Genomic DNA, 10,062 nt, shown 5'->3' with positions numbered 1-10,062 from the left:
GCTCAAGACCTACATAGTTCTATGACTGCCCATGACTGTACTGGATTTGTCCATCCAGGAAACTAATAAAACCTGGAAAAGATCCTTCCACCAATAAATGGCAACTTAAGGAAGAGTAGATTCAGTTCATCTTGTTGATAGAATAACAGAGGTGGCAAGAGGTGGCTTGCCCTTGTCCCCTTTTTTGAGTTGAGAGAGAGTGACAGGCCCAAAGTCATGATATTGTTCCAATATTGGATAGATTCCATTTGCAGCAGCTTAGTCCCAGACACCCTCTCCTTACTAGATATTTAGATGATTGTGAAATATTTATCTTCAGAAAGACATCTTGGGATGAATAAGAACCTACTGAGAACCAGTTTGGTGTACACACTAAGTTGGGAAATGAGATTTTTAGTTCTTGTCCTTCTCTACACACAAAACCAACTGAATGACTTTGGGCCTCTCACTCTCTCAACTTAAGGAAGAGGACAAGGGCAAGTCACTTTTTAGAAAAAAGTTTCCAAGAAAATTGCAGGATTTGTCCAGGCAGTTGCCAGAAGTCAAATCCAACTTGACATAAACAAACAAACAGGTTTCCCTGAATGATGGCAGATCAGATTGATTGATTATTTGATGGAATATAGTTTTCTTGTATATTTATGTAACAACTGCAATAGTATTCCGCCAGTAGGTGGCATTGTTTACCAGTTTAGGTCTATGGTATATACTGTTCTTTTGTTCTAAGAAAAGTTTCCTGTTACAGTTAAGCAGGAAAGCACATGGTAACTGTACTTTTTGGTTGTTCCATGCCATGGTGCTATATATAAACAGAATTTCGAACATTGTTATTAATCAATGTTTACTTTTCATTGTATTATATTAATATTCAGTCTTCAGAAATGGAGAACCATAAAAATAGTAGCAATAAATAATGAGCTGGAGAAAGCAGCACTTGCATTTTATTATAGGTGGGTTTAGTAGGCTGGGTTGAACCCAGCCTTAATGGGATTTATTGAGTGCCTCATGGGTCTCTTAACTGAAAAATGTTTTGAATGTCCAGAAAAGTGAGTTCCAAGTCAGAGTTGCAGAAATTAATCCAGGACATCTCACGTCAACCTTTGAATAGCAGGCCAAACCAGGACAAAGAACACAAAGCAGGCATAGGCTATATAAATATAGAGTCCTTTTAATTTATACTTGGTTAATAATTACAATACATTTTTGACTACAGGAATAGAGCAGGTTCTTTTCAGTGCATACATTCTTCAGAAAGACAGGACTGGTTTTGGCAGAAGTTCTATGGAATTTGGAGAAGAGGATTTTTGCCTAGTTCGTGTTTTTCCTCCCCAAAATTTCAGGCTTTTTGGTTAGTGTTTCCGATTGCAACACTTGTCAAGCTGATTTTTCAAGGGCATCTGGGGTGGGGAGGCCCCAAAGGTAAATATAATGGCTGTGACATTGCTATCAAAGACCCACATTCAACCATTGTGAGAGCCGATCATTAAATTTTCTGGAACGTTGCGAGCTAGTTGGGAGCATAGCCCCGTGTGCCATTTGGCTGTTCAGCCCTTACAGGTAGTCCTCAGCTTACAACTCTCCATTTAGTGACCTTTTGAAGTTATGATGGCACTGCAAAAAGTGACTTACGATTGGTCCTCGCACTTACGACAGTCACAGCATCCTCACAGTCATTTGATCAAAAGGTGGACTCTTGGCAGCTGGCACGTATTTATGATGACTACCACATCTGATTGTTATTTGCACCCTTCTTAGCTGGCTTCCGTCAAGCAGAGCCAATGGGGGAAGCTGGATTCGCTTAATGACTGACTCACGTGCAGTGACTATCAGCCTCAATTGCAGTGATTCACTTAGCAACCTTAGCAAAAAAGGTGGTAAAAGTGGGCGTGACTCACTTAACAGCTGCCTTGCTTAGCAATGAAAATTCTGGTTCCAATTGTGGTCATAACTTGAGGACTATCTGCATAGCAGCGGCAATAGCTGCTTGTTAAACATTTACTAGCCTACTAATGGCCCCACATCTTTTTTATGTGCAACATGGGTCTGATAGCTGTGAGAAAAGAACCAGGCTTCAGTTACACAGGCCTGGCCGCCCTCCTTATGCCCACTGCCTGCAGGCACTCCTGCCAGTGAAGCCAGTTCTGTGACTTGTAATTCAACCACATTATAGGAGGGCACCAGCTTGGGGAAGGCTTGAGGAAAGCTGGTCCAGTATATAAAGAAATAACAGCATGAATAAGACAGTAATAACACAAGTTGAATCAATTATCCAGGGTCGTGTTTAGGAATGCTTTGAAACAAACATAGAGCTGCCTAATCAATTCTGAATATATTTAAACAAGCTTGCAAAGGCCAGCAGCTGAATGCCTTCTGAAGTCATAAAGAAATCCCTGAGTTGTATTTAATAACATCAAAATATACCTCTTTGGGCATTTGGTTCTGTTTTTTAGACCACAGAAGTATCTTTTGTCCTTCAGTCTGATTCCCAACTCAAGATTCATGTGAGCCTTTTCATTGTTTTTAGAAAGTGCAGTAACATTCAACCCTGAATTTTGACCATAAAAATCAAAATGCCCAAAAACTTAGGGAGGAGGGTGATGATGGTAAATGTCCTTTTTGTGTAATACCCAGATGGGTGACACTTCTGAAATGGTCCCTGGCCTGCAAATAGAGGTGAGAGGTTCTGAAAAAAAGATATTTGGGTCAGAATTTCCTGCTCTTTTATAGTTAAAAAAGGGATATACATAGTTAAATAAATGCAATGCATATTTATACTGAATTGGTTCTACCTAATAAACAGTATGAACATAGGTTAAAATCCAGCCAAAATTGAGCAATTTAGCAATCTTTTGTGGGAAGGAGTGACAGAAATTTGCATCTGTTTCAGTGGCAATTAAAGGACTTGGTTAATGTAATTCCATATGGGCTTACTCAGAAGTAAGCACCAAGAACACAAAGCAATTGGTTTCCTTTTCAATTTGCACAGGATTGCAGTCCAAAGGGCTTGATTTTGGCTGGGTTTTATTACATCTAGAAATATTTCAACATTATTAGAAAAATACTGCAATTAAATTAAGGGGGCAGGAGAAAGATGAAAAAGAAAAGTGAGGATAAAGAATATTAGTAAATAAAATATGAGGATTACAGATCCAATTCTGCTGATTAAAAATAAAATAAAATTAGACATATCTATGCAATTGAAAAATCACACCCATGCAAAGATGCTTGGCAGACAGTCTGAATGGGCCTTTGGTCTTTGGAAAAGGCAGAGAACATCCCTTTCCCCCAAAAGTCCAGCTCAGAAAAAGCTTATTGAGTTATCTCTGAGCTTTAGATTCAGTGCTTAGAAGTCAGCAAATGCCACCTGCCAACACAAGGATTCTGCTACTGCCCATGGGAATATTTAATATGGGCATCTTTAGTGTAGAGAATGAAGTGCAATGGGTAATGGGGCATGTTAGGAAGGAAGGGAGTGAGGGAGGAAGGGAGGAAGGAAAGGAGGGGGGAAGGGAGGGAGGGAGAGGGGAGAGAGGAAGGAAAAGAAAGAATAGGATGGAAGGAGAAGGAAGAAGAAACAGATGAGGCAAAAGTAAGGAAGGAAGGAAAGAAGGAGAAGAAAGAAAGGGACAAAGTAAAAGGAAGGAAAGAAGAGAGGAAGAGGGAAGGAAGGGAGCAAGGAAGGAAAAGAGGGAGGAAGGGAGGAAGAAAGGAAAAGAAAGAATAGGATGGAAAGAGAAGAAGAAAGAAACAGATGAAGCAAAAGGAAGGAAGCAAAGAAGGAAGGAGAAGGAAGGAGAATAAAGAAAGGGATGAAGAGGAAGGAAGGAAGGAAGGAAGGATGTCCCTTCAACTGCCTCTAGGGTTCATGTTTGGGATGACATTAAGTGCCACTGATCTTAACAGATGGAGAAATCACTGAGGCTGCATTTTGCACTGGGAGGGGTTAAGAAACCCTTCTCCCCCCCCAAGAGCCTTGGAACCACATTCCAAAGTGACCTCACTCTGATCCTGCCGACTTTGGAAATGTGACCCTTGACATGAAGTTTGAAATCTCTTTTGGCTCTCAAGCTGATTGATCCAAGGAGCAGACTCCTGGCTGAGAAAATGCAGCCATGGCAAGAGTTATGCATTTCCCCAAGCCACAGTGTGCTTTGGTTTCACCTACGTGTGAGTTGTGAATCTGGTTAAAAGATCTGGAGTCACCTGTGTGTGGTTGCGATGCCAATGACTGCCTTCCCCAAAATTTGGAAATGATAAAAAGTGGCTTTCTTTTTTTTTTTTTTTTTAGGATATGACAAATGAACCAGCAGCTTCACAACCATTTGGTGTCCTTCTGTTTCTTTAAAAGGTCTGATTTTCCAAAATCACCAAAAGAAGCTTTTCAAAGCTACATTGACTGGGGAATTCTGGGACATGAAGTTTACACATCTTAAAGTCGCCCAGGTTGAGAAACACCATTTTAGATCTTTTTAATTTTAAAGCTATGTATGTTTTTAAAAAGGCACTTGACATATTTGGCTGGCAGCAGTATTTCCCTGTCTTTTTGGTTATATGACTATTGCTTCTACAGTCAAAGTTTTTAAGGCACACTCCAGCCACGCTTTCTTTGGTCCTAGTAACTTACTCAAAGACTTAGCATATATACAAGCAAAGCTTTCCCACGCTTACTTCAATTCCTGTGCCAGAGAATAAGGCACAAAATCAAGGGTCTGGGAGGAGTTGGAGAGTGATTAAAAAAAAGCTCCAGAAGGTGATCATGACTACCTGAGCAAGGACTGATCACCTTGATTTTCTTGAATATCATTCTGTCCCCAACAGCTCTGCATAGGATCCAAATTAATTTTCACCCAGGTGAACTTGGAACATCTCAGAAGATGTGAGATGTAGGTTGTACTGCCCTCTTCCCACTGATCCTGTGACTAAATTATTGGCAAATTAAGTGCTTTTCAAAACAAGCCTCCCCCCCCCCCCCTCTATTGCTTCTTACAACAGAGAGAGGGAAACAGGCATGCTTAACTGATGCTCGCTGCACTTCTGAAGGGTTTGTCTTGCAATCCATTAAGCAGAAAACATTTCTAGCTTAAGCATAGCAGCTTTAAGGTCTAGAGAACAAGCAAGTCTCTTTTAAGAAGCTTCTATATTCACAGTTTCACGGGTCTGACTTTCCTGGCCCATTAAAACACCTGAGGCTTTTTCTTTCCTGTGCTGTATTTTTTTCATTATTATTGCATTTAGTTGTTTACACTGTTGTACAACAAGCAAAATTATCTACAGAGAATTTTTCTCAGCCTTGTTCTGCAAGTTGGTTGTGGCTAAATACAACTTGCAGTTTGAGCGGGTGTCTCTGAGCATGTCTCTGTAGGTGTGTTCTGGCAGATTGCTTTAGGTTCTACAATAAATCTGAGTTTCAGGCTAGGTTTTGATCTCTATGCACAAAATATTGAGGATAATTATCCCTGGATAACAACCTCAGTATTTAGAATGGAATTTCCCTAGCAACTTTTAAAAGGGACAAAACAACTGGAAAATTGGTGTGCAGTCCAGAGTGTTAGAGAGCAAACCCCACCGAATAAAAGATAGACTGCAACAACCACGGCATTCAAAACATAATTTCACGGGGAAGGTTAGGAAATAAAAGCCAGAGAGCTTGAAAGACACAGCCTTCAGAGAATTGCTCTTAAAAGAATTCCCACTTGCACTTGCACACTTGTACATTTGACTTCAACGGCGAATAAGCCACGGTCTGGCTTCTCCACTTAGGACAGGATTTCTGTTAAGCAAGAAGAAAACCAGTAAGCTGGCTTAGAACACTGCACGGTCAGAGATGCAAAACCTGCCGGTCCCCCACCCCCAGGGCTGGTTGGCTACACTGGAGGAGCTGAGTACTGGATCACAGAGTTATAATCAGGAGGTGGGCTGTGGCATTCCAGGCTGGCATCCATTGGCAGAAGAATGGAGTCTTCCATCAGGTCATCCTCCACCGGAACGGTTGGACAGTACTTCACGGATTCTCGCTCGTGCTCATTGAACACGGATTCCTTGCTTTTGTTGATTGCTTTCCTCCTGTGAGAAGATCCAGAAGAAAATCATTAAAATTGGGTTTGAATCCCACAGTAAATCACAACGTGGTTTGCTGGAGGTTGGCTGAATGGGTCATGTGAATCTAGTCACTGAAGTTCCTAAATCATGGTTTATATAGCAGGGCTGTCCAGAACAGAGTTTCTCAATCTTGGCAAACTGAAGATGGATGGACTTCAATTCCTAGAATTCCCCAGCCAGCCAAGGCTGGAGACCCCTGGTTTATAGCTCAGTGTTATGTAAACCCAATTAACATTGAATCACTCAGTCAACTGGAGCTTAGTGCAAAATGCAAACCCAGGGACAACAAGCAACGTGTAGCTTTCTATAGCCTTGGACGGATCACATGCCTTTATATGCCTTTCTAAGGAGGCTTGAGTGTGTGTACACACACTCACCATCTTCAGTTTTACCACCTTGAACCTAGACATGACAGCTCCTGTCAGTTCATGTTTAAAGAGAACCTTTTAAACAAAGGCATTGACTATTTACTCTCCAGTCAAAGGGATGACAAGCTTGATCAAAAGCAAGTCCTGTGATTGACCACCCCCGGCAGAGATGAAACGCAATTAGTTCCTAAAAAATATCCCTTTCTCCAGAGACACATCCTCTGAAATTAAAACCCTCCAGCAACTTTTTAACTTTCTGTATTTGCTGACATTTCATTCAATTCTCGCCTTTCTGAGCAGTTGACCCAACATTGTATCTCTCAATGTTCTTTCCGTGGCATCAAGCCTTTTCTCCTGCAGTTCTCAAGCTCTTTGGATTCAGAACATGCTTTTTGGAGACAGGCCTTAAATGGCTGATTTCTGTGTGCAAGAATCACAATCATTCCAACACATCTGGAAGAGCCTAGATTAGGGAAAGCTGTCAATTGTTTTAATTTAATAAGTGATTGCAATTAGGTTTTTTTTCCTAATGTTTGTAAACAATAAAGGGGAGGGGAACTTTGCCCTGCCCAATTTTTATTTGATTTTACCACTGTCAGCCTCCAAGAATCCTCCTTCTGCTTGTTCTCTTTCCGGCTGCCATAGAAACGGTGGGGGGGAATAATTGGACTTCGTGAGGGGAAGGGAGCTGGAGGATGAAGTTGGTGTATTGTAAAAGTTGGGATGCTTTCTTGATTATGCTTACTTGCTTACTGCGCAGATGCAGCCTCTTATCTGTTCAGGCCAAGGTCAACCGTCTTGTCATACCAGATGTCTGAAACATCACTTGAAGATGCCACACATGACATTATACACACCTCAGATTGGATGGCCAGTTTGAACTTTTGGGGGTGGGGACATGAGATAACTTTCTATTTGTGATTTTTGCACCTATTGTCTCAGATCTTGCATTTCTTCTGATGCTACCATTTCAAATTCAGTAAAAGTCCTTTTCTCTATAACAATGGAGTCTAAGGTTTTCTTGCTTGGATTTTGAATGGAGCTACACCTGACAACCATGCTCTTGCATTTCTGTAAGCAGCAGGCAAGTGGATGAATTACACCTGAATGTTTTAAAAATTCCTTACTTATATGACACAGAGGACATATGTGCAGTATGTAGCACCCCTTGGATTTAATGTATAAATGAACCAAGAATATACTATCCATTATATTTGACTGATTGGGCAATTTGTTATTATAACAAGCAAATCTATGGCAGAATTTTTATAATTCAATTTCCTTAAAGGTTACAGCATGCCATTTGCAAAACGAGTTCTCAGAGATAGATATGCTAATGTTAGGAAACAGCCTGGCAGGGAGGAGGGAGCAAGCATAGAGACAGTCCGGAGTCACTGTGCAACTGTAAAAGGGCCAGAAATGGCCTTCCCTGAATTCATTGGAGTCTCATCTAATTATTCCCAAGAGAAGGCTGCCAGACTGGGGAGATTCCTGTATTATAGGTAGGACATAATAAAGTAGTTAGCTTGAATTCTGCAGGTATGGGCCTGGATGACAGAATAACAGAGTTGGCAGGGTCCATGGAGGTCTTCTAGTCCAACCCCAGGAAGCATTATACCACTCCACACAAATGTTGTCCAATGCCTTCTTAAAAACCTCCAGTGTTGGAACAAGCACAACTTCTGAAGGCAACACATTACAACTGGTTAATTGTTCCCACTTTCAGGAAATTTCTCCTTGTTTGGTTCTCTCTCCTTCATTACTTTCCACCCATTGCTTCTTGTCCTGCCTTCTCACCAGAACCATAGCTTTGGAGAATAGCTTGACTCTCTCTTCTTTGTGGCAACCCCTGAGATACCAGAACACTGCTATCATGTCACCCTGAGTCCTTCTTTCCATTAAACTAGACATACCCAATTCGTGCAAGTGTTCTTCATAAGCTTTAGCTACGTTGCTCTTTTCTGCACTCTTTTCAGAGTCTCTATATCTTGTTTATAATATGGTGACCAAAACTGGATGCAGTGAGACAGCTTTATTATGGTCACAAAAAGTGACCATAATAAAATAGTTAGCTTGAACTCTGCAGACATGGGTGGAGTCTGGTTATTTGCAACTAACAGCTGACTAGTTCAAGGAGGGTGTAAGGAGGTTGACTTTTCACTCTTGTCACTTCTTCTTCCCAATTTTCATAGCAGGCATTTCCATTCCACCAGCATCACATGCCACAGCTGGTTTATATCCCTCCAAAAATTCATATGCTTGGCAACTGGTTCATACTTATGACCGTTGTTGTATCCCTGGGGTCATGTGATCCCCTTTTGTGATCTTCTGACAAGCAAGGTCAATGGGGGAAGCGGATTCATTTAACAACTGTGTTACTAATTTAACAACTGCAGTGTTTTATTTAACAACTGTGGCAAGAAAAATCGTAAAATGAGGCAAAACTCACTTAACAAATTTCTCACTTAGCAACACCAATTTGGGGCTCAAATGTGGTCGTAAGTTGAGGACTACTTGTATTTAAGTTGATTACTATCTGTACCTGTGTTTAATGAGGTGCTTGGGGAAGTTTTCTTTGCAACAGAAAGGGATTTAAATGCAATACTAGTTACGAGTATAAACTGGAATTTGCTAATGTGAATGGGGCTGTTTAAATCACTGCCACCATCATCTGTAACTCAGAACAAATAACAGGATACAGAAATTGACCGGAATGGATTTCTAAAAGTACTAGTGTTAATATATAAAATGATCAGAATGTTGTATGGTAGTTGGATAATTTTTTAATATGTTAATTTCAGCTTTCTTCCAGGTTGGAATTATGTGAAAACCTTTAGTACAGATTGTCCTCAAGTTACCATTCATTTAGGGACCACTCAGAATTAAAGGGCACTGAAAAAAGTGACTTTTGACTATTTTTCACACAACTGTTGCAGCATCCCAATGGTTACATGATCAAAATTTGGATTCCTGGCAACTGGCATGTATTTGTGACAGTTACAGTGTCCTGGGGATCACGTGACTACAGGACATAGCAATGGTCATAAATATGAACCAGTTGACAAGCAACTGAATTTTGCTGCAAAGGTCATAACTGCGAAAGATGGTCATAAGTCACATTTTTCAGTGCTGTTGTAACTTTGAACGGTCACCAAACAAACTGTTGTAAGTCGAAGATTACTGTAGTTACACTGAGATAACGTATCAGGATCCAGGAATGACAGTGCCTCTTGAATTCTAGTTCAGTGGTCCCCAAATTTGGCAACTTTAAGCCTTGTGGATTTCAATTCCCAGAATTCCCCAGCCAGAGTGGGACTGGGTTGGATGGCAATGTCATTCTTTTTTCCTGTTATGTTGACCCACATACTTTCTACAAGGCTTTCATCCTTTGTCCTGTGCATCTCTGTAGAGAGGCAGTGGTGTTTTACATATAATGCAACTCCCTTTTTTGTACATTCTAAACATGTATGTACATTGTAAATTTTATGTATTTATGTACATTCTGAATACTTGGAAAATTAGAGATTAAGATACTGGAATATAAAGAGGTAGACTTTGCTTAGCAATGGAAGATTATAGAATGACTATAGGCTAG

General features: G+C 40.6%; 1 protein-coding gene across 4 annotated transcripts in view; it reads right to left on the bottom strand.

The window, feature by feature from the left end:
* Positions 1-1,148: 1,148 nt before the first annotated feature.
* Positions 1,149-10,062, bottom strand: part of LOC113419295 (vascular endothelial growth factor receptor kdr-like) — a 188,611-nt gene continuing 179,697 nt past the window's right edge. For all 4 annotated transcript variants that reach the window (XM_087971965.1, XM_087971967.1, XM_087971964.1 and 1 more), the window contains exon 30: positions 1,149-6,063. In XM_087971965.1, the coding sequence (XP_087828091.1) occupies positions 5,865-6,063 (199 nt within the window). In that variant the 3' untranslated portion in view covers positions 1,149-5,864. The remainder of the gene's footprint in view (positions 6,064-10,062) is intronic.

This window comes from Notechis scutatus, chromosome 10 (assembly GCF_049901735.1).
Source record: "Notechis scutatus isolate UNSWTSFEM ecotype Mainland chromosome 10, rNotScu1.2, whole genome shotgun sequence".
Taxonomy (NCBI): Eukaryota; Metazoa; Chordata; class Lepidosauria; order Squamata; family Elapidae; genus Notechis; species Notechis scutatus.
This window is presented reverse-complemented; position numbering and strand designations above follow the sequence as displayed.